Source organism: Poromitra crassiceps, assembly GCF_964638095.1.
Source record: "Poromitra crassiceps genome assembly, chromosome: 16".
Classification (NCBI taxonomy): Eukaryota; Metazoa; Chordata; class Actinopteri; order Beryciformes; family Melamphaidae; genus Poromitra; species Poromitra crassiceps.
In genome coordinates, this window is record NC_139645.1 from 22,872,671 (window position 1) to 22,897,617 (window position 24,947).

The window sequence follows — 24,947 nt, forward strand, 5'->3', positions numbered from 1 at the left end:
ACAGACTGATAGATAATAACTAGAGGAGCAACTGTAGTGTTGAGGAGACAGACTGATAGATAATAACTGGTGGAGCAGCTGCAGTGTTGAGGAGACAGACTGATAGATAATAACTGGAGGAGCAGCTGCAGTGTTGATGAGACAGACTGATAGATAATAACTGGTGGAGCAGCTGCAGTGTTGAGGAGACAGACTGATAGAGAATAACTGGAGGAGCAGCTGCAGTGTTGAGGAGACAGACTGATAGATAATAACTGGAGGAGCAGCTGCAGTGTTGAGGAGACAGACTGATAGAAAATAACTGGTGGAGCAGCTGCAGTGTTGAGGAGACAGACTGATAGAAAATAACTGGTGGAGCAGCTGCAGTGTTGAGGAGACAGACTGATAGATAATAACTGGAGGAGCAGCTGCAGTGTTGAGGAGACAGACTGATAGATAATAACTGGAGGAGCAGCTGCAGTGTTGAGGAGACAGACTGATAGATAATAACTGGTGGAGCAGCTGCAGTGTTGAGGAGACAGACTGATAGATAATAACTGGAGGAGCAGCTGCAGTGTTGAGGAGACAGACTGATAGATAATAACTGGTGGAGCAGCTGCAGTGTTGAGGAGACAGACTGATAGAAAATAACTGATGGAGCAGCTGCAGTGTTGAGGAGACAGACTGATAGATAATAACTGGTGGAGCAGCTGCAGTGTTGAGGAGAGACTCTTTTGGAGAACGGACGCTCCCAGTGCCAGAGTTTCAGAGCGTTTTCAGTGATTTCTCGAGGCCCACAGAATATCGTGTGATATTACTATGTAAACACCGAACACGCACAAAGAACGATGAGACTCTATTGTATCAGCAGCAAAAAAAAGTTTATTGATATCATTTTCCGTTCTTTAATTATCAGCCGGAGAAGATAGGTCAAAAACAGCAAAATCAGGCGTTTCTATCTAGAAGCTGAGTTATTGAGCCTTTTGTGAAATATAGCATTTCAAGCAAATCACTGACTCTGAAACTAATATTTTCTGACCTGAAACATCTGAACAGTAATTTCCTTCAATAAACGGCACCCACACCCCCCTCAACTCCAAACTCCTCGTCCGTGGGAGTGTCTCTGGTGGCTTTGCTCGCTCTGCTGGCTGGCAGTGGCTGCTGCGTGTGTCAAGTGAGTCTCTGCTGGCTGCTATGGCAGGCTCTGCTGCCTCACGGATCCACGTTCAGATGGCGGCCGCTTGTCGGGGGAGTCTGGATGGGGCTCGCGTTCGTCTGCGTTTCTGGGGTTTCGGTTGTGAGCTAGGATGAAGCTGCGTCCGATTATAGGCTTTCTGCTGCGCGTTTCAAAGTGCCTGCACCCAGTCTATTTTCGGAGCGCTCAGCCTTGTGCTCCCAGCGCGACACTGAAAAGCAGGCTTTTTCTGCTTTTTTTCCCTCAACTTTCTCTAATCTGGAGAGCACTGTCGCCACCTAATGGGTCTGTAAAATAGGTTATACACATTCAATAGCTCCCATATTTTTATAGGAGATGTAATAGGCTTAGATCCACGTCCCACCATCAAAAAACGCAATTGACAACTTTAGTCGTCATTGGCACTGAACGTTACTTTTTCAATTGACGACTTTAGTCGTCATTGGCACTCAATGAGTTAATAGTCATTTCAGCAAAGGGGGACGTTATCGCCTGGTTCAATAAACTTCATGAAATCCCTCACCGTCCACCACGCTTCTTTTCCACCATAAAGCAAGGCTTCTGTGTTATTGTCTCTAGTCTGCACGCACGATGCCTGCTCCAATCGCCTAGTATTAATATTTAGCTATAACTTTTATGAGTGACAGCGTCCACAATCAGCATCCAGCGATAATGGAACGTAACGTGACGTTGAGCGATGCTCGTCGGGGAATCATAAATTGCCCCTGGAGTTGAATTTTGAGAACGGCGTCGCAGTATTTACAGATTTACTTTTAGAGTGTAATCATTCTATGCTGTTGCTAGCGTGAGCTTGCTGCTAATTTTAGCATCTGTTTTGTTTAATGTTTGCTCAATTCACTTCCTACTTCCTCATGCATGTGTGACGACCTTCTCACGTGACCACTCCTTCTGTTGCGCTAGCTGGGCGAGGTACGCCCTCTGCTGGACTGGTATAATTAACACACTGAGCTATGAAGACTGAATTGATGACACAAAGTAACAATGTTGTCAGTCAAAACAGTTAATTAATTTTAATCGGTTTACGTTCTTAACGGCAGTTAACGGACTATCGGTTAATCATTAACACCCCTAGTTCACTAAAATAGCTTGTTTTGCTGCTGGGAGACTCAAACTGTCATAGTGTCTGGCAACATGGAAACGACTCTATACAGGAATATTATTCTCTGGACAGAGAAAATGGGCATGAACAGGCAAGGAGAGAGAGAGAGAGGAGCAGGCAGAGTATATACCCTCCTCTTCAATGCTGGAGACCGGGGTTCGATTCCCAGCATGTTCAAAGTACATTTCATTACATTACATTTAATATTATTTATGCCTGCCTAACCCAAACCATTTCTCTAACATTAACCCAGTTGCTTTAGGTGCCTAAACATAACCGTGACACAAGTTGTTGCTATGCTGTCGTGGTTTTGAAGAATGAGGAAAAAGGGGTATCCAGTGCATTAAAAAGGGGTCCTGACCAAACATCAGTTTTTCACAAGTTGGCACAGCCTTCTAGCAGACGTTAACCTCTCCATACCTGAGAGAGTCCAGTCTCCATTGTGGATCCTCCAGTCCAGCAGAGAGCAGCTTCACTCCTGAGGCTCCTGGATTATTGTAGCTCAAGTCCAGCTGTCTCAGATGGGAGGGGTTGGAGCTCAGAGCTGAGGCCAGATAATCACAGCCTTCCTCTGTGAGCTGACAGCCTGACAACCTGCACACACACACACACACACACACACACACACACACACACACACACACACACACACACACACACACACACACAAACACAGAGGTTCTCAACTGGTCAGCCTCATGACCAACATTTTCCTTTAGTCATTTACAGAATTTATTTATTATTATATTATTATAAATTGTAGGGTAATTTAGCCCTCTTCACAACAAGCTAGCATGGCATGTTGGTACCAATGGATGCATTAGGTCTTCTAGTTTCATATGGTACTAGTATCTTCACTCTCGCTTTAAAATGAGCCTGCTAGCATCTGAAAGATAGTAATGTTGGCTGCCGATGCCAGCATTCTCAATGAGTAGACAAACGTTTTTCTCATGGACACAAAGTTCAGCTCTTTGCACGGCAGCCAGCTGGCAGCTGAATGGCCTTCAGCCGAGAGCACCAACTGAAGCTTCCAGGAGGATCTGTTGTTGAATGTGTTCACCAACGTGTTCAATGTGAGTTTTCAGGAGGTTTTCTCCTCATTCAAACTCTACAAACTGCTCCAGCTGCATCTGGTCCTGCTCACTACTTTATATTCTTGTCTTGAAGGCAGTCAGGTATTGGATACCCTCAATGTTACAACTAAGGGGAGTATTGTGGCAGTAAAGTTTGACATTAAATTGGACTCTTTCAACTTTTATTCAGTAGCAACATTAACCACTGAAACCTACAGAAATAGTGATTTTGCATAGTTATGAAACTCAACATCGCCTGATATGAACATTTTTGTAATAACATATTCAGCTTCTTCACTCAACACTAATAGTTTGTCATTGTTTATTTTGAGCCTAAACCTAACCCTCTAAAAAAAGAGATCATAGCTCTCAGTGGAAGCTCTTAAAACCAGCTACATGTTGGATATTCCCATTAATAAACTGCTCTGAAATCACTTATTATATGTGACATGCTTGGACAAAATCAGTCACATGTAGCACAGGCCCGCTGTTTGTGTAGAAATGTGATTTTATAAGAAAATGCTGATTTTGGCTGTTTTGGGGTTTCAGAAGATTTTAGTAAAATAAACCATTGGTTTTCATTCTCTGTAATAATTACTGTGAAATTCAAATACAGCTCATAAAGTTAGGGTGACAAGCATAACTAGCTTACTTTGTCAAACTTTGAGGCCGTTTTTTTCAAAACAGTTTGGAAACAGTCAAGACATAAAGGGCTGCATCTCACTCAATATTTGGAGAACAAAGATCATTGCATTTTGGTTTCTCAGCTGGTTTCAAAAATTACATCAGCAGGAAAATGAGAGTTCAGGTATTTTCATACGAATGTAGAGTAGAATTTAAATGGTCTGTTAAACAGTAATGGTGATCCTGACCTGAGACTCTCCAGTCTACAGTGTGGACTCCTCAGTCCAGCAGAGAGAAGCTTCACTCCTGAATCTTGGAAGTCGTTGTTAGTCAGGTCCAGCTCTTTCAGACTAGATGACTGGGAGCTGAGAACTGAGGCCAGAGCTTCACAGCTTCTCTCTGACAGCTGACAGACACTCAGCCTGAAGCACAAGAAGACATGCTATTGTTATATTGTGTCATTATTGTATTATTTCTACTGACAGACTGTACTGTTGAGGCCCTGGTCTAAAGCAGGTCCCCACTAACACTGACAGGAAAACTGGTTTGATTTCCACACATGGTGCTATAAGGTGATTGGATCAATAAATCCTCCAAAATGGCACATGCTTTGTTATGCTGCACAACGAGCCATGAAAAAATAAAAAAGTGGATATAAATTAGGAAACACTTTAAAAACAAATGGATAGTAAATCTGCAGCCTCAGTAGCTCAGGAAGGCTTTCCACAGTCTCAGCTCACAGGGAACTATAGTGTAATGCAGGACCAAAACTAGCCTGCTTTAAATGTGTTCAGTGACATTTTAATATGAATTATCTAACTAGTAACCAGAGGACAGATGTTAAAACTGGGTAGATGATGTTGTCACCTTCCCACTGTTTAACATCTAGCTGCTCTATTTTCAACTAGCTTCACTGGCGTGAAGCTGTATCAATAAAAGTCAAATCATCAAGTAAAACCTTCAGGACAACCTTTGCAGATTCAGGAATCCTGTTTTGAGAGAATGGACCTCAGTTTGGGAAATGTGTTGAATCAACTGAGAAAAACTGTAAACTGACTTTACCTGAGAGTCTCCAGTCTGCATTCTGGACTGTCCAGTCCAACAGAGAGAAGGTTCCATCCTGAATCTTGCAGGTCATTGTAACTCAAGTCCAGCTCTCTCAGATGGGAGGAGTTGGACTTCAGAGCTGAGGTCAGAACTTCACAGTCAGTCTCTAACAAGCTGCAACCACTCAATCTGAATAAAGAGAAAAGCAATAAAATACAATACTCCTTTAAATCTTTAACCAATCCAGTGTCTTATAATCCAATGGACTTCAGCATGTTGTCAGTGTGGATCAGCATCATGTCAGCCTTATATAGTATTTCCATCTGAAACCAGACAGACTGTCACTCCTGTTTCAGGATTGGCCCATTTTCCTTGAACACTTTCTGTAACAGACCAGATGAATACATCTAAATGCTAAAAAGTTGAAATACAAGCAGAATTTGAATTGGATGGGGAACTTAACCCTAAGTGGACCCTAACTTAACCTGAACCATCCAATGGACCTATCGCTAAGTCCCGCCACGAACGCAGACGAGCCAATCACAGGGCGTGCAGCTCTACAATACACTCGGACATTCTCAGCTTGGAGTTCCATAGAGAAGCACTAGAAAACGCGAGTTTCCTCTGGTTTTATACATTTATAAGTTGAAAAAATGGTCAAACGATGTGCATGGGGGTAAATTGACCATTACGAGGTATCCTGGGAGGCCAGGCAATTGATAATATTAAACTAGTAAACGTAGATCCACTCACATCCACAATGATGCTGCTGTTTTGGACGTTAAATCTGCATCGTGGTGACAGCGAGATGAGTCCTCTCCCTCATTTGCCTTCCGTGATCCAAAAGCATCATTATATCATCATGGTATTCGGAAAGTCGGCAAAAGAAAATGCTGAATTATGCGAGTTTCCAGTCATTACGTTATGCACGTAATGCCGGAGTTGGTTGAACAGGTGGCGCATTGATTGATGTGATTAAAACATCGCCAGACACCAGTCAAACCCTAAAACGAGGGAATTAATCTCGTTCCCCAAATAAATGTGAGGTAGTCTAAAGAGAAAACATGATGGAAAAAGTGGTCTGCTGTAGGCTATGCCTCTCCTGATCTGCTACACCCATGCGTGCGTGCTGTTGTCTTGCTATGAAAAACATCAACACTATATTAATTTAACGTTTGTTGATTATACAGAGGTAGGCCTACTATATTAATTTAACGTTTGTTGATTATACAGAGGTAGGCCTACATAAAACAGATTGCCAGGCGCCACTCTTCAATTCGGCATATATATAATCCACGGAGAGGTTACTCAAGTGAATAAAATGTGGATCTGGATGTCAGTCGCCTGTTATCCCCACTGGTTATCTCGCTGTCTCCCTTCGTTAAAAGTGCATGTTTGGTTTGATTCGCTAAAGCCGTTTCCATGCACTTATCTAATTTCTTTTTAGCGATAGCTTTAAATGTTGTACATCGCCCTCCATGGCATAGTGAAGTACTTTATGATGGCTTCTAGACAATATCAGGCCTCAAAAAGTTGTGAAGAGCGTCTTGGGATATAACTTTGACAGTGACGGCTGCCATTTATTCTAGTCAGTCTGCCTTGTGTTTGTCCGAGTGAGGACGGGGGGTGGGGCTTAGTGAGGGCGGGGGGTGGGGCTTAGCGATAGGTCAATTGTCTATACGTTAGCAACAGATTAGAGCAAATCAAATATTCCAGGGTTTTATCAAATCTAGAAAGTGAGTTAAAATGGAAATCCGAATGGACTGGGGATATATATATTTTAGTCATGGCCTTAGAAATAGTAGGGGGGTTATGATTTTGTTTAAGAAGGAACTGCAACAACACAAGGGTCGCAGGTTCACGGCCCCATGCTACATCCGGCTTGGTCGGGCATCCATACAGGCACGATTGGCTGTGTTTGCAGGTGGGAAGCCGGATTATGGGTGTGTCCTGGTCGCTTCTCTAGCGCCTCCTCTGGTCGGTTGGGGCGCCTGTTCGGGGCGGAAGGAAACTGGTGGCAATAGCGTGATCCTCCCACATGCTACGTCCTGCCGGTGTAGTTCCCCGCTGTCAGGTGAAAATAATCGCCTGGCAACTGCGCATGTGTCAGAGGAAGCATGGTGCTAGTCTACAGCTCTCCCCAGATTGGCAGAGGTTGGAGCACCGACTGGGGCAGCAGGGGGAAATTGGCCAATTAAAACTGGGGAGAAAATGGGGGGGGGGGGGGTCAGAAAAAACGAAGGAACTGCAACACACAGTCCACGCTGTCCAAACTGATGAGAATGGAAGAGGGAGATCTAGGCTAGATGTTACAAAAGATAACTTACACATCAATATAATCAATATATGGTCCAAATGAAGATAATCCAATCTTTTAGAGGAAATCCACAGTATTATCTCTTCTCAAGAGAATAACCAAAATATCATAGTTGGAAATTTAAAGGAGAATTTCGGTTTTTTTGAACATGCAGCCCTCTCCTCACATTAATTATGATCTGACGACTCACCCAGTGATCTCCGCGGCGTTTCTGGCCATCCTAGCGTTGTTTTGAGATCAATAGCGTCCAAGTCAGTTGTAAAATGGAGCTGATTTGGGGCCAAGTGTGAGCCTGTCTTTACTCCCGCTATTTTTACTCCCGTTTTCGCCAAATATCGTCAGAATCTGATCCCTCAAGAACGACCACAGTGATATTTCGCCAAAGGCTGTTTCCTGGAGTCCCACAGGGATCAAATTACCTCAAACGTGATCTCAGTCACCAAGTCTCGTGAAGTCCCGCGATACTTTCCTGCTGACTGGCCAAGTACAGGCAGGACGCTTTGCGGTGGTGGTTTTAGCGTAACCTATGTGGGGTTTGGCATAACCTTCGTTATTTCGAATCCCTGGCTCTCGGTGAAATTCAAGGAATGAAGGCATCTCTAGATCTAGTGGACATTTGGAGGCTATACAGAATCCTGACTTAAACAGATACACATGGTGTAGAGCGGTGGCTCTCAAACTTTTTCACATCAAGGACCCCTAAACTGACACAAATTAGACCACAGACCCCCATTTGATAAGATTTTGTCTCAGGGTCCCCCATCTGATAAGATATTTGCTTTTGGATGTTTTATTACAGTAAGAGTATGAAACCCATGACCAAAATAGCCATGTATTCTGTCATTGTGATACTTATGGATGGAATTATAGTGAAAATAGTTTTTTCGGACCCCACTTTGAGAACCACTGGCCTAGAGGACAAGGTAGTCATATTGATTGTTTTCTCATGTATTTCTCTTGTTTCCAAGGTAGCAACATGTATGATTGGTGACCGAGATCTGATCATACTATTATAACAATTAAAATTATTACAGCTGAACATCCTAGGTGGCATGCCCACCCTGCAGCTCGCCCGCTGTGCTGGCTCACTTGCTCTTATAGAGAGACAAAGTGAAACGTCACTTCCTGTACCACCGCTGAAAAAAATATGAATGGCAGTGAACGGAGAATAACGTTCCTTTTTTGATCACCACCGCGCATCGCGGCCTCGCCTGCTCTATGACATCATTGATGACAGCATCACGGATGACATCAGTGATGATGTCATCACTGATGACATCATCACTGAATTTATAGCCTCAGCCAGGAAGGATGACATCACTGATGACATCATCAATGATGCCATCACTGAGATGCCAGATGCAATGTGCAATCTTGCATTGCATTGGATTCTGGGATTGATTTGGATTGCATTCTGGGATTGATTCCCAAGCCCAATTAGTGTCTGCCGTGGGTATGGCCCGCGGAGATCCACTTCAGAAACTGGGTAAGTGATTGTGGTTGTGTTCTATCAGGAAAGCATTTAGCTGGACAGCTTATTTTTTTAGTTTCTGATTGAATTGTCAGCTTCAGCTGAGACCATTTGTCAACTAATGTTGGCTAACTTATAGTGGCTACACTGCCTAAAATTGATCTAGACCTACTAGCTTGCCAGCTAACTGAGTTAGCCAGATTCATCAGCTTAAGATAACATAACTAAATGCTTTCAGGATTTTCACCATGAATACCTGCAGTTCAGCGCTCACTGCTCAGTCAGGCCTACTGTAAACTAGCATGAATCTAGCATTCAAAATAGCTACTGTAGCAGGGACACTGTACCCTGTCCCAGCTACAGTAGCTATTTTTAATGTTAGATTCATTGTTCAAGTTAGTTCTCACTCTGTGTGTGTGTGTGTGTGTGTGTGTGTGTGTGTGTGTGTGTGTGTGTGTGTGTGTGTGTGTGTGTGTGTGTGTGTGTGTGTGTAGCTCTGCTAGCTCCAGTCACATCCACACCAGTGAAACAATACCATGCAGTGGTGGATGTTTGTGATACATGAAGCATTGGAGTCTGATGCTGTGTGATATAATCCACTTTCTCTTTCTTCACATTTGACTGAAGACAGACTTCATAAACTCATTATGACTAATATCAGCTTCACAGGGCTTTGATGGCAGCCTGATCTACTGTACTACTGTTATGTGTTTTTGGATGGAGGTTTGGTGTGTTGTTGTTTTGTGTCAAACTTGCCAGCCTGTTGGAAGAGTTTGACACAACAAAAAGAAAGAACACAAATAGATACAATACTTTAAAGGATGGCTTTACTGGTAATCGACCCACTTTGTATCATTAATAATCTGGGTAATATAAGCACATGGGCAGTGTTTACCTCAAACTGTGTTTTCCTCACGGAGATCTCAATTTCCTCCTCTGGCAAAGCGCTCCGTTGTGACGCGGTTTACGTCACAACGCGTCACAACGGAGCTGCGGAAGTTCTGCTGGAGACGTGGAATCTGCTCGAGGGCGGCTGTTATTGTTTATTTTATTTTTGGGGCCGGTTGTGCATGCACAGCAGGACCCCTACATTCGACTCTGTCGCCGATTTGCATATTTGAGCACCGATTCAGGTTCTAAATGTCTTTCCACACTCCCAGCATGCATTTCGGCATAAGCAGAGGCACAGAAGCAGAGAAGACGCCATAAGCTCCGGAAAGTTTTTTACAATTTAAAGTTTTATTTCATCACTAAATTAATTTCTGATGACTTTTGATGCCTACAAGCAGGGTAGTAGGTTTCAATAAGTGCCACTTTACGAACATTTATGGCGAAAAATGGCAAAAAGTTCCAGAGCACAATTGGCTGCATCTACATCAGCTGTGTTGCTGCGCGCATAGCGTACTGACGGTCATCTGTCACGCGCACACACACACACACACACACACACACACAGCAGCGCCGCAGCAGGCAGAGGAGAGGTTTCTACACACCGCCGACGAGACTAATCTCTGCTCTGCCACTTCGAGTGCACAGCGCTTCTGTCTCCCTCCCACCGTGTGCTGTGTTCATTCGTTCTCTCTCTCTCTCTCTCTCTCTCTCTCTCTCTCTCACTAGTCCAGAGAGAGAGAGAGAGAGAGAGAGAGAGAGAGCTCTGTGTCACTTCCTGAAAGTCTTCGCTCTTAAATGTTTATATACTTGGCCAATACGTATCTATCATACAAACAAAGCAAGCTGCCAAACGGTAATGTCTTCATTTAATTAATGTAGAACGCAAAACATCGTTGTTTTCATGTGTGTAAGCTATGGATGCATGTTGTGTGATTGGAAACTGTGTGCACTGTGTACAGTTTGCATAGACTGAAGGTGCGTACTTGTGCGTACATAATGTATGTTTTCTAAAGGTGTACTAACTCACTGTAAAACAATGTACAATTTGTCAGAAATTGATTAAAAAAGAATTAGGCCTAATTATTAAAATCTAAAGTAACCGTAGTTATTGTAGAACCTAAATGGTTTCATAATTGGGAAAATAGGTCCAGATAAATAATTCTGTTTTGGATTGCGGTGCGTGGGACCCTTACATCATGTCACAGCTTGGTTTTCAGTTTGAGTGTGGAAGAGGCTGTCTGACAGAAAGAAAAAGCAAAAATAATAATTGGGGAAAAAATAAAACGGAATTTAGAAATAAATCTAAAGGATCTCATTGCTGTGTTTTGTCTGTGTATAAATAGTTGGTGGTACAGGACATCGCCATGCAGTGCAGAAATGGAAATTTTACCATGCACCGGCCCTATGCCAGGTTTTGACCTGGCCTTGTTTTAAGTATGCGCACATCCACGGAGAATGCATTGAGAGCCTTAACTCATTGAGTGCCAGCCACTTTTGGAGAACGGACGCTCCCAGTGCCAGAGTTTCAGAGCTTTTTTCAGTGATTTCTCGAGGCCCACAGAATATTGTGTGATATTACTATGTAAACAATGAACACGCAAAAAGAACGATTAGACTCTTTTCTATCATCAGCAAAAACAGGTTTATTGATATCATTTTCCGTTCTTTAGTTATCAGCCGGAGAAGATAGCTTGATTTAACAAAAAAGAGCATTTTTTTTCTAGAAGCTGAGATAATGGCCCTTTTGTGAAATTAAACATTTCAAACACATCACTGACTCTGAAGCTAATTTTCTGATGTAGTCACACCTCAAAAATAATTTCCTTCAATAAAACAGTAAGGCCAGGGAATTTTGTTTGGCAGAATAATATTTTTAGCTGCAACCATATATATATGGTTATTTTAGCTGGCCCCTGCGTGCGCTGCTGGTTGCAGCTTCTTGCTGCTGGTGGGCATCGGATATTCTGGCTTGCGTTTGCCAACCCTGTCCTGCTGCCTGGGTCTGTCTGGGTGTTGTGTGGCTGTGTGCTGCTCTCCCCCCCCCCCCCCCCCCCGCCCCGCCTCGCCTCGCCTCAACTGCACACTCCTCACTGTATGGGAGGTGGCTCTCTGCTGAGTTTGCTCTGACTGCACTGTGAAGGGTGCGCGGCGACATCCAGCTTTTTCCGCGTGTGTTTGTCACCGGCTACTACTGTATGCTTCCAGTTGAGAATAATAACGATGATCATGCGAATGGGCTGTCGCAGCAGTGGAGGAGCTCAATTGTGGGAGCAGATTGGCTGCTGCCTGTTGCAGGCACATCTAACGTTAAAACGCTTCATGCATATCGATGCATACGGATGCGATGCGATTTCCGTTTCCTCAATGACTTATTCTCTGTTTTTCTCTGCCTTTCTGTTAACCTGGAGAGCACTGTCGCCACCTAAGGGTTCTGTAAAATAGGTTATAGACCTCCAATAGCTATAATATTTGTACAGGAGAGGCAGAAGGCTTTGATCGACGCCCCACCGTCAAAAAACGCAATTGACGAACATGTCCGTCCTTGGCACTCTACGTTACTATTTGAAATGACGAACATGTCCGTCCATGGCATTCAATGAGTTAAGGAGCCTTAATGACTTGCAGCTGACGGGGGCAGAGTTTCTGCAGACAGGAGCAGGAGCATTTTTCTCTGTGAGGTAAACAGAGAGAGAAGATAAAGGCTGCCCATGTGCTTATATTACTGAGATTATATATGATACAAAGTGGGTTGATTACCGGTAAAGCTGTCCTTTAAAGGCAAGAAAGCAAGTATTATATAACGGAATCAAAGAAGTTGCATAAATAGTAATCAGGTGAATTAGGGCCTATATGACTCTCCCTCTCTCCCTCTCTCCCCTCTCCAGAGTAAAATGATTAAGGCAAACAACATGAGTAGAATTTGAGATCTAAGCCCCTAAAACCAGATCATGTCTGATTTCAGATTGATCGACTCTATACAGACGTCCACACATTACAAAATTCATATAATATTCATATCAGCACATTATTAAATATGATGTCTGACCTCAGAGTCTCCAGTCTGCAGTGTGGACTCTCCAGTCCGGCACAGAGCAGCTTCACTTTTTTTGAATCATGCAGGTTGCTGTCACTCAGGTCCAGTTCTGTCAGATGGGAGTTGGACTTCAGAGCTGAGGCCACGACTTCACAGTGAGCCTCTGTCAACCAGCAGAACCTCAATCTGAATAAAGAATAAAGAAGAAGTTGAACTTCACAGCTGAGACCAGGGGCCCTGGTCTCGCAAACACACTGATTAGCGCTTGTGCGGTGTTTAACGGCGGGCACTTGTGCAATTTAGAGGCGTGACCAAACCCTCTGCTATTCCAACCCGTTCTCACTCCGAGCGCGTAGCATATTGACGCTTTGTCCCGTCCCTTGTGCGTTGCTTGTTACTAACAAGGTACCCTTGAACGACCCATGAAACGCCTTGGGCTTTCCGACTAAACTCAATGCAAATCCATGGAAGTCATCTTTGACGCTTATGGCAACTGCTCCCCCATTAGCCTAACTGCTCCCCCATTAGTCAACTGCTCCCCCATTAGGGTCTGGAGGAGCTAACCTCTCCCAGACCCTAACCCTAAACCTAACCTCCCCCAGACCCTAACCCTAACCCTAACCTCTCCCACCCCCCATGCGTAAACCTAACCTCCCCCAGACCCTAACCCTAAACCTAACCTCTCCCACCCCCTACGCCTAAACCTAACCTCCCCCCAGACCCTAATGGGGGAGCAGTTGACTAATGGGGGAGCAGTTAGGCTAATGGGGGAGCAGTTGCCATAAGCGTCAAAGATGACTTCCATAGGTTTGCATTGAGTTTAGTCGGAAAGCCCAAGTCGTTTCATGGGTCGCTCAAGGCTACCTTGTTAGTAACAAGTGACGCACAAGGGACGGGACAAAGCGTCAATATGCTACGTGCTCAGAGTGAAAACGTGTTGGCTATTCTCCCTGCCGCGTAAAAAGCCTGTGTGCTCCATGCAAAATCATGAAATGGGCGTGCTTGTCACCTGTGCAGGCAAGAATGATGCAGGCCACACTGATTGGTTTGATTGATGTAAAGCCCAGACACTGGGCATCACATCAATCAAACCAATCAGATTCCCGTCTCTCACTCCCTTTAATACCGTTTGTGGTGTGGAGAACCCGGCACATATTTGTATTATCGATCATAATCATTTTCACCTCATAATTTTCACATAAATCACCCAAATGATGTTATTTTTTAATGTGCACTCCCAGGAGTATCAAACAGGTGTTGTCTATTCAGTTTAAGAATGGCACTTAACTGTTTCTGCAAATTAACTCTATCATTATCTATTTATTTACATTGCCAAGAGAGAATGAGAGATATACTGTATAGAGATAGGGAGAGAGAGAAAGGGAGGCAAGGAATTTCTCAGATGAAGGCAGGTAATACAATAGGGCTTATTGTATTGTAGCCTATATATTCATATCTTTTCTTCCCTCAGTTTAGGCTCAAGCAAATACTGAAAAGTCAAATGGAACTAGCAGCACTTACAGGTCAAGTTTGAAAAAAAGGTTTAAATCCACACAGCAGCAGTGAACAGAGGTGTTTCAGCCTGTGGCTTTCCTCAGTGTTAATGAGAGAATGGGTGTGACCTCATATATAAAACGAGGCAAATTTGAGGTTGATTATGTTTCTAAGAACAATCCTTCTTGTTCTTTTGTCAAATGTTGGTAGATACATTGATGATTTGTTTTGTGTTCACTGGTTCATCTGAGGAGCTGGAGGGCTTGAAGGAATTTCTTAATTCTAGAGTTCCTACTATCACCTTCACGTTAGAGGCAAGCAGTGAGTCTGTGTCCTTTTTACATGTGAGAGTTAATACATGTGAATTACTACAAAGATAGATAGGGCCCCAGGACTTCAGAGCTGAGACCAGGGGCCTTATCGTCATAAAATCGGTAATTTAGCGCTTGCGCGTGTTTAGCGCCGAGCCACTGCAAAATGGGGGCGTGTTCAAGTGTGTTGACATCTCACAACAATCATCACATCATTTAAAAACATCTGTGATTCGCAGCTTTTAATTTATGCAATTCGGGTTCTTTGGTTGTCTGGAAAATAGAAACGTGTTTGCAACGAGGAAACAGGGACATTTGATTGACAATAATATTGCAAGTAGGCTATAATGTCCAAGTTTTCTCAATTAATTTCCCATTAACCCCTATTTGTATCCTATTTTCTTCCTGAGGGAGGGAGATGGGACTGACAGATGTATGTAGGCTACTCAAAGGGGGGGAATAATTGTAGACTAATATTATAGTAGGCTATTAATTGGCATTAAGGCATTGGTGATTCATTAATCTGGGCGATGCAGTATGATGCAGTATGGTGTGCATGTGTGTGCACGCGTGCGGTTTCGGAGAGGGGGGGGGTATAATCGATCATATTAACAAAACATTTTGACCTCATCATTTTCACATAAACTCCCAAAATAATGTTATTTTTTAATGTGCACTTAAGGGAATATCAAACAGGTGTTGTCTATTCATTTTAAGGATGGCATTTAACTGTTTCTGCAAATGAATTTGAATGAAATTGCACGATGGACAGTGTAATCTCCATGCGTAATTTGAACATCTCCACAGCATCGCATCAAACATCGCATCAACACCATCACATAACAATAACACTGGGCCCTATCGTGACAAAATAGATAATTTAGCGATTGCGTCGGGCGCAGCACAAATTAATAGGCGTTCCCAAATCATCTGCTATTCTCCGTGATGCGCAAAATGCAACTTGTCCCAGCGCCACAGTGATTTATGCAGGATTAACTCTGGAAATGATTCAGAGGCGTGCAGGCTTTGTGTGGGCGGTATCATCCACACAACCAATCAGTGTCGCTCCTTTCATTCCCTCCAATTCATTTGCGCAAATGTCATATGGTTGTCCACACGCATTAGACGTTTTGTTCATATAAATAGGCTATAACATACACATGTAAAAATATCCGTTTCTTTAATAGGCAGGGATGTGTGAGAATTTAATTCTAGCCTATTTCAACATATCAAAATTGTCCCAAGTGCCAGGTTCATCTTAATAGGCTATTGCATGCGTGCAATTGCAGGGAAGGGGGTTACTGTATCACTGGCCCACACAATTTGCTCAAAGTAATCTACTGTGTGTGTGTGTGTGTGTGTGTGTGTGCACGTACAAGGTTTTGGAGAGAGAGGGAGGGAGAGAGAGGGGGTTAGCCCACTGTAGAAAGAGGATATCAGCATGATTGTGGCACTTTACATGTGATAAAGGTTTTCAGTGAATAATAGTTGATTGCCTCACTGAGTAATCTGCTGTTACACAATTTTAGCAGCAGAATTTGATGTCCTGGCATTTGTATTTTAATGGAACATCTGTGCGCAAAGAATTGTGCGCATGCTGACGATAACAGAAGGCAAGGATTTTGCGGGGACACACCTGGTTTGGCTTGGGGCACGCCCACACCTGTGTTTAGCCCAGACGCCGGCGCAAAACTGGAAGGTGTCGTGCCAACACACAAATTGGCACTTGTGAGGATTTAGCGTGGCCACGCCTGGTTTACCTTAAGGCACACCCACAGGTGCGCCGGGCCTGAAAACCCAGAACCCAGAACTTCAGAGCTGAGGTCTCAGAGTTCACAGACAGAAAGACTGTTTACACATTTAATGTGAAATGAGAGATTATCAAAGCAGAACTGAGATCAAAACCTATTAAGCTCCTCCTCCTCCTAATAATAATAATAACAATCATTTATACTATAGAATTTCACATTTTCCAAAAGTGATTAATGTATAATATAAGCATGTATAATATAAGCATAAACCAAACAGAAAATAATACATGAATGCAATTGTATCATATTAAAGCATTTCTGTAAAAAACAGTTTAAAGGGCCCATATTTTGCTAATATAATGTATTATTATTTTATTGTTGGCCTCCAGTAGAGTAACTTATTGCGTCATTCATAGTTGAAAAAACTCATTGTTTATCTTGTACTGGCTCTCACTGCCCCCTTCAGTTCACCCTCTGTCTGAAACACTCTGTTTTAGGTCCTGTCCCTGAACCCCCACCCTCCGGGAAACACTCCAGGGCAGCGCGAGGAGTTTTTGTGTTTGGCCGCAGTACGTGATGCCCTGCTCGGCCAGCCGCCGAAGGAAATGTCCCGGCACAGCCCGGGCCGAGCAGAGCTAGGGGATAGATAGCTACGGGGATGTTGATATATCAATTGATAGTCTTGCTTGTTACGCCCAAGTCACGTTTGTTATCGATGGTCAAATTCGTTTTGACAATCCCTTGCTCATTTATATAATTGTTTTACAGCCTGCCCGGGGAGCTTCACACTATTGTCGTCACATTCAAGCCACAACACAACAGCTAATGTAGCTAGTTAGCTAACTTCCCAAATGCTTGTGACTATCGCCTCTCCTAGCAAAGGCTACACGGACCAAACCAAAATGAGGACTTGGAGAAGTCAGCAAGTTGGACTAACGTTACAAGTTCTGAAAATGTGTGCCTTCGTCATTCATCGGTTGTTCATGTCTATGAAAGGCAGCTGTGCTGCTAGGCTAATAGCAAGTGCTAACGTTACCCAGCCGGCGGTAAGTAATGTTAGCGCTTCCTAGCTGCTAGGTACAACCGATGCTGGAATGAGACACATATTTTCAGAACTTACCACTTCAGTCCTACATCCTGGCTCACTTCCAAGTCGTCTCCTTGTTTTCGCGGTCTGAAATCCGTTATTCCATGAGACTACTGTTGTAGACAGCCAGGTTGGAGAGCGCCTGGTGACGCGGGTTAGGTTGACAATTCGGCAGTGTACTGGAGCAAAGAACTAGTCACTAGAACTATGTTCTCGCACAAATCCATGTGCTCTCGTCTACGAGACTTCATGGGGGGGAGGGGGGGTTCATGGGGGTAACATTAAAACACTTTCACCTATTTATATGAAGCTTAGCCCATGTTTAATATGACCATCCAAGATTGTAACAACATATATATGATACAAAATTAAGAAATGCATAATATGGCCCCTTTAAGAAAATAATGAAAAATGATGGAGATTTCAGTGTGAGCTCCACAGGCTGTTCAGTTGTGGTAAAACAGCTCAGTAGAACAGCCTGACACCATTAGAGTCAGTCTGGCTTCACCACAGATTTGGTTGGGGTTTAGTAACTTTTAAAGTTTTGAGCCTACAGCGTCATATTTACCACTTTGTCAGCTCGGTCATGTGACTCTCTGTAATTATATTTCTAACATGAGCTGAAGGCAGGAGAAGACTGGGGGAAACTTTCATACACAAGTAGTTAGTTAGCTAGCAATCATGTCACGGTGCCAGGGTCTGCATGGGAGATTAGTTCCTGTACACACACACACACACACACACACACACACACACACACACACACACACACACACACACACACACACACACACACACACACACACACACACACACACACATATATATACAGTATATACAGTATATATATATATATATATATATATATATAGATAGATAGATATATATATATATATATATTATATACTGTATATATATACTGTATAATATATTTTTTTATACAGTTTATATATAGGCTATAGTTTATATAGGTGTGTATATATATGGTTTATATAATACATTAGTATTATTACTAGTATTGTCTTTTAAATGGGCACTGCACTTTTAACATCTTAACACTGCTTTTGTCAGTTTTTTTTGTCAGTTTTTATTATATGTGTCTGTGTGTTTTTAATGTGTTTTGTAACATGCACCTGAGCCTGGTGGAAGGACAATTGTCTGTTGCGTTGTGACAGACAATAAAGTTTTGGAATCTTGAATCTTAATCATTGGTATGAAATATTGTAACTGATGGTGTCAGGTATGAAGGTCACTCTAGTCTACACCAGGGGTTTTCAAAGTGTGGGAGACTGCGCCTCCCCTCAGAGAACATATAGACCAACACCCCCTCCTCCCCCCACCCACACACCCACACACACACACACACACACACACACACACACACACACACACACACACACACACCATTTATTATTGCCATTATTACCTACTATTATTGTTCTATGCTCCACTCGGGCATAACGAGTTCCAAAAATGTTGTAAACATCTTTATCCTAAATTCTTTTATATTTTAAAACCTCTTTATCCTGCTATTTTCAAATATCCTCTTTTAAACATTGTATACATCTGTATCCACTCTGAAGGACTTTTAATCATTTTTTTAATCATCTTTATTATAACTAGTGACAGACAGTTCCCCAGCCCAATAAATCTTGTAAAATTTGTCTGAAATAGCTCCCCAACAGATACAAAAATATGACCATATATGTGTTTGATGTACATACAAATAACTGCCGCAATCGGATTGGTGAAACGCGCATTTAAAAAAAGAATTGTGTTTCTCCTCTGACACCCTGAGCTCACTTCACAGAGGCAGTCAGACTGCGGGCGCTGTGCCCCCGGATGAAGCCACATTCTGCGTGACGTAAATTCCGTCATCAGAGGGTGTGCGCGCAGGCTCTCTGCAGACAACAACGCACGCTACTTTTGTGACTGCGCGGACATGTCCGGTGGAGGCTGTGCATTTTCTTACATTTTTTCCGCGTCACGTCAGGGAAGGCGCGCCTCACTTTTAAAACCGCTTGTCTAGACTGTTCTATACTGTTACTAACAGAGTACTAACCGAGCCTTCCTGCAGTTCCTCACAGCTGGGATCAGTCTCTGTCGCCCCATTGTTGATGTGTTGTAGGCCTCCAGGTCGAACACATCCAGAACCTCATCTGACATCTGCAGCATGTAGGCCAGAGCTGAGCAGTGAATCTCAGAGAGTTTACTCTCTGATCTGTTCTCTGACTTCAGGAACTTTTGGATCTCCTGGTGTACTGACTGGTCATTCATCTCAATCAAACAGTGGAAAATGTTGATGCTTCTTTCAGGAGAGGTTAAGAAATGTGCATCTTTCCCCTCATCACTGTTTATCTCCTTCAGGTTACTGATGGCTCTCTGGATGCTGTCTGGACTGCTCTCTGTCTGACCCAGCAGGCCTCGTAAGAGTTTCTGGCTGGACTCCAGTGAGAGGCCATGAAGGAAGCGGACAAATAGGTCCAGGTGGCCATTTTTACTCTTCAGGGATTTGACCATGGCTCTCCTCAGAAAGACATCCAGGGATTGTTCACCTTCTTCTTCTTCTTCTTCTTCTTCTTCTTCTTCTTTCAGGAATGTCTCCAGCACCCTCTCATCCCCGTTTGTGTGACAGTGGAACAGGTAGACAGCAGCGAGAAACTCCTGAATGCTCAGATGGACAAAACAGAAGACCTTCTCCTGCTGGTACAGCACACACTCCTCTTTAAAGATCTGTGTGAAGACTCCTGAGTACACTGAGGCTGCTGTCATATCAATGGCGCACTCTTTCAGGTCGGCTTCATAGAAAATCAGGTTGCCTTTCTCCAGCTGCTCAAAAGCTAGTTTTCCCAGAGAGAGAATCATCTCCCTGGTCTCTGTAGTCCAATGTGGATCTGTCTCAGCTCTCCCATGATACTTGATGTTCTGCTGTTTGCACTGAACCAGCAGGAAGTGGATGTACATCTCAGTCAGGGTCTTGGGCAGGTCTTTTCTCTCACTGGTTTTCAACAGATCCTCCAGAACTGTAGCAGAGATCCAGCAGAAGATTGGGATGTGGCACATGATATGAAGGGTCCGTGACGTCTTGATGTGTTTGATTATTCTTTTGGCCTGCTGCTCATCTGTGAATCTCTTCTTGAAGTACTCTTCCTTCTGTGGGTCAGTGAAGCCTCTCACCTCCGTCACCATGTCAATGCACTCAGGAGGGATCTGATTGGCTGCTGCAGGTCGTGTGGTTACCCAGATGCGAGCAAGGGGAAGCAGTCTCCTCTTGATGAGGTTTGTCAGCAGCACATCCACTGAGGTCGACTCTGTAACATCAGTCACAACCTTGTTGTTCTGGAAGTCTAGAGGAAGTCGACACTCATCCAGACCGTCAAAGATGAACACAACCTGGAACCCATCAAACCTGCAGATTTCTGCTTCTTTGGTTTCAGGAAAGAAGCGATGAAGAAGTTCCACCAAGCTGAACTCTTTATCTTTCAGCAGATTCAGCTCTCGGAAAGTGAACAAAAATAGGAATTGTATATCGTGGTTGGTTTTGTCCTCAGCCCAGTCCAGAGTGAACTTCTGTGTTAAGACTGTTTTCCCAATCCCAGCGACTCCCTTTGTCATCAATGTTCTGGTTGGTTTGTCTCTTCCAGGTAAGGGATTAAAGATGTCTTCACATCTGATGGTTGTTTCTGGTCTCACTGGTTTCCTGGACACTGCTTCAATCTGTCTGATCTCATGTTCATCATTGACCTCTCCACTCCCTCCCTCTGTGAGGTAATGCTCTGTGTACATCTGATTCAGAAGTGTTGGGTTTCCTGCTTTAGCAATGCCCTCAAACAAACACTGAAATGTCTCCTTCAGACTGGATTTGTGTTTTTGTTGTGGATGTTGATGTTGAGTTTCTGAAAGAACAAAGAACATCAGTGAGCAGATGTTTTTGTAAACATGAGAAATGTGAACATTTCCTGGTAAATGTGTATCTCCACTCCATGACATCTCTTCAGCTCATCAGTGGTGAGTGGACAAACAGGTCCTGATTGTGTGCAGCTCAGTGTGAAAGACAACTGGTGTGGTGCTGTTTTGTTTCCCAGTGTGCACCACTGTGTTCAGCATATTACACTCACATTAACAAATTAATAATTTTACCAGATTATCCAGAGGGATTCTGCTCATTGACCTTTAAATCTTGTAAAGAATAGATCTTGTTTGGCAAATGTTTAAAATTTCAGAAGAGTTTGGACATGCTCATGGCTTCTTTTATGTTAAACTATAGCCACTCTAAACTGTGAAGTTCCAACATGAAGGAGGGCTAAACTAAGTTTCTATATCTTGTGTTTTTGTTGGAATCAAATACATTCAGAAAAAATTTAACACGTCTTAACAAGTCAAATTAGATCAAAATGAGCAAAATTCAAATATAATGTTCTTCTCTCTCTCTAATAATTTGTTTCTTGTTTGGTTATATGTTCTTTCTTTGTTGCGGTTGAGAACTGTGGTTTGACAGCATCTTCCAGCTACAGCTTGTGCACCTGATTCAAATTAATTAGATGAGGTGCCCCAAATGATTTGTTCCTATATTGTTTTGTCAATTCTTTCACTTATAGGTGGCATCATTGTCTTGAAAACCCAACAAAACTCTAACAGACATAAATCAGCCATTGTCCACCACCTCCCCTCTCTCTCCATGACATTAAAGCTGTTAAATACTCTTACTCCTCTGCAGCTCCTCAGCCAGTTCCTCCTGCTTCATTCTCCTCAGGAAGAGCAGTGTGATGTTTAGAAAAGCCTCTGTGCTCCTCCTCGGCTCTTCCTCCACACCATCCACCTCCTCCTCCACCCTCTGGCTCTCTGAGCATTCTGCCTCATCTGGACTCAGAACCCTCCGGAACCTTCTCAGCTCCATCTTCACAAAGGTGATGATGTTCTCCTCAAGCAGCTGGAACAGAATAATACATATTAAACGTTCATACTAAACTCTGCACACAAAATTACATCCATCTTGCAGAGACTGAAAGCCTGCACTGATCTAAAGAGTGCAGCATGGAGATTCAACATGATCTCACAAATAATTATGGAATAGAAATGTTGACCCACAGCACAAAGCCTTCTAGTTTCACAACAATGGCTCTAAAATAGTTGAATGTGAACATCAGTTTCTGCCTCAGTCCACAGCTACTTCCTGGTTACTGAGCCGGCCGTGACCACAGTTGCCCCAGTAGAGAGTTGTGGGAGCCTCATCCCCGCCTCATCCTCGCCCTCTAGTGGCCAAACAAACTTTATTTTTGAACAATTTTAAAGGTGTTTTGGTGAAAGTAGAATGTCTGGGCTGTGGACCCACATTACTATGTCACAATTCTTTGTGAGACTGTGTTGGGACATTATAATGACCAGAATGGTTTATATGCTACGCCCTGCAGAACATTACAATCATGACAGTAGTCAGATAACTTTCTTAATTTTTAGAAATCCATCTTTCTTTCTTTCTTTCTTATTCTTAGTACTTATTAGGATTTTGCTTATATTATTGTAGTACTACTGTGTACTCACCGGTTTCCTGGATGCTGCTTCAATCTGTCTGACCTCATGTTCATCATTGACCTCTCCACTCCCTCCCTCTGTGAGGTAATGCTCTGTGTACATCTGATTCAGACGTGTTGGGTTTCCTGCTTTAGCAATGCCCTCAAACAAACACTGAAACTTCTCCTTCAGACTGGATTTGTGTTTTTGTTGTGGATGTTGATGTTGAGTTTCTGAAAGAACAAAGAACAAACAAAGAACAACAGTGAGCAGATGTTTTGGTAAACATGAGAAATGTGAACATTTCCTGGTAAATGTGTATCTCCACTCCATGACATCTCTTCAGGTTATCACTGTTGAGTGGACAAACAGGTCCTGATTGTGTGCAGCTCACTGTGAAAGACAACTGGTGTGGTGCTGTTTTGTTTCCCAGTGTGCACCACTGTGTTCAGCATATTACACTCACATTAACAAATTAATAATTTTACCAGATTATCCAGAGGGATTCTGCTCATTGACCTTTAAATCGTGTAATGAATATATCTAGTTTGGCAAATGTTTAGATTTTCAGCAGAGTTTGGACATGCTCATGGCTTCTATCATTTTAAACTATAGCCACTATAAACTGTAAAGTTCCAACATGAAGGAGCGCTAAACTCAGTTTCTTTATCTTGTGTTCTTGTTGGAATGGATTTGGCATGTTCCAAACCGATGATGACTCAAATACATTCAGAAAAATTTAAACAGGTCTTAACAAGTCAAATGAGATCAAAATGAGCAAAACTCAAATATAATGTTCTCTCTCTAATAATTTGTTTCTTGTTTTGTTATATGTTCTTTCTTTGTTGCGGTTGAGAACTGTGGCTTGACAGCATCTTCCAGCTACAGCTTGTGCACCTGATTCAAATGAATTAGATGAGGTGCCCCAAATGATTTGTTCCTATATTGTTTTGTCAATTCTTTCACTTATAGGTGGCATCATTGTCTTGAAAACTAAGCAAAACTCTAACAGACATAAATCACCCATTGTCCACCACCTCCCCTCTCTCTCCATGACATTAAAGCTGTTAAAGACTCTTACTCCTCTGCAGCTCCTCCTGCTTCATTCTCCTCAGGAAAAGCAGAAAAGCCTCTGTGCTCCTCCTCTGCTCTTCCTCCACACCATCCAGCACCTCCTCCTCCTCCCTCTGACTCTCTGAGCATTCTGCCTCATCTGGACTCAACCTTCTCAGCTCCATCTTCACAAAGGTGACGATGTTCTCCTCAAGCAGCTGGAACAGAATAATATACACATTAAACCTTCATACTAAAATCTGCACACAAAATTACATCCATCTTGCAGAGACTGAAAGCCTGCACTGATCTAAAGAGTGCAGCATGGAGATTCAACATGATCTCACAAATAATTATGGAATAGAAATGTTGACCCACAGCACAAAGCCTTCTAGTTTTACAACAATGGCTCTAAAATAGTTGAATGTGAACATCAGTTTCTGCCTCAGTCCACAGCTACTTCCTGGTTACTGAGCTGGCTGTGACCACCGAGTTGCCCCAGTAGAGAGTTGTGGGAGCATCATCCTCGCCTCATCCCCGCCTCGGCCCCGCCCTCTAGTGGTCAAACAAACTTTATTTTTGAACAATTTTAAATGTGTTTTGGTGAAAGTAGAACGTCTGGGATGTGGACCCACGTTACTATGTCACAAGTCTTTGTGAGACTGGGTTGGGACATTATAATGACCAGAATGGTTTATATGCTAAGCCCTGCAGAAGATTACAATCATGACAGTAGTCAGATAACTTTCTTAATTTTTAGAAATCAATCTTTCTTTCTTTCTTTCTTTCTTTCTTTCTTTCTTTCTTTCTTTCTTTCTATCTTTCTTTCAGAATCAGAATCAGAATCAGATATCATTTATTCGCCATTATGTTATGTAACATATAGGAACTTGTTTTGGCATTAAGGTGCATTAATCTTTTTTCACATAAGAGCACAGTAACGCCACAGCAGCCATGTTGCATTGAACAGAGCATCTAAATGAAATGGA

At 42.9% G+C, this 24,947-nt stretch overlaps 2 protein-coding genes across 2 annotated transcripts in view; one reads left to right on the forward strand and one right to left on the reverse strand.

Annotated features, from left to right (window-relative positions):
- Positions 1-23,360, reverse strand: part of LOC310791110 (protein NLRC3-like) — a gene marked incomplete at its 5' end in the record, with an annotated part of 44,101 nt that extends 20,741 nt beyond the window's left edge. Inside the window, 6 exons of the mRNA XM_083652811.1 lie at positions 2,715-2,831; positions 3,236-3,334; positions 5,054-5,147; positions 12,792-12,937; positions 19,457-21,290; positions 23,300-23,360. Of these exons, the coding sequence (XP_083508937.1) occupies positions 2,715-2,831; positions 3,236-3,334; positions 5,054-5,147; positions 12,792-12,937; positions 19,457-21,290; positions 23,300-23,360 (2,351 nt within the window). The remainder of the gene's footprint in view (positions 1-2,714; positions 2,832-3,235; positions 3,335-5,053; positions 5,148-12,791; positions 12,938-19,456; positions 21,291-23,299) is intronic.
- LOC310791526 (synapse-associated protein 1-like) overlaps positions 1-24,947 on the forward strand; it is a gene marked incomplete at both ends in the record, with an annotated part of 582,682 nt that overhangs the window by 511,042 nt on the left and 46,693 nt on the right. The gene's annotated exons all lie outside the window — the stretch shown is intronic.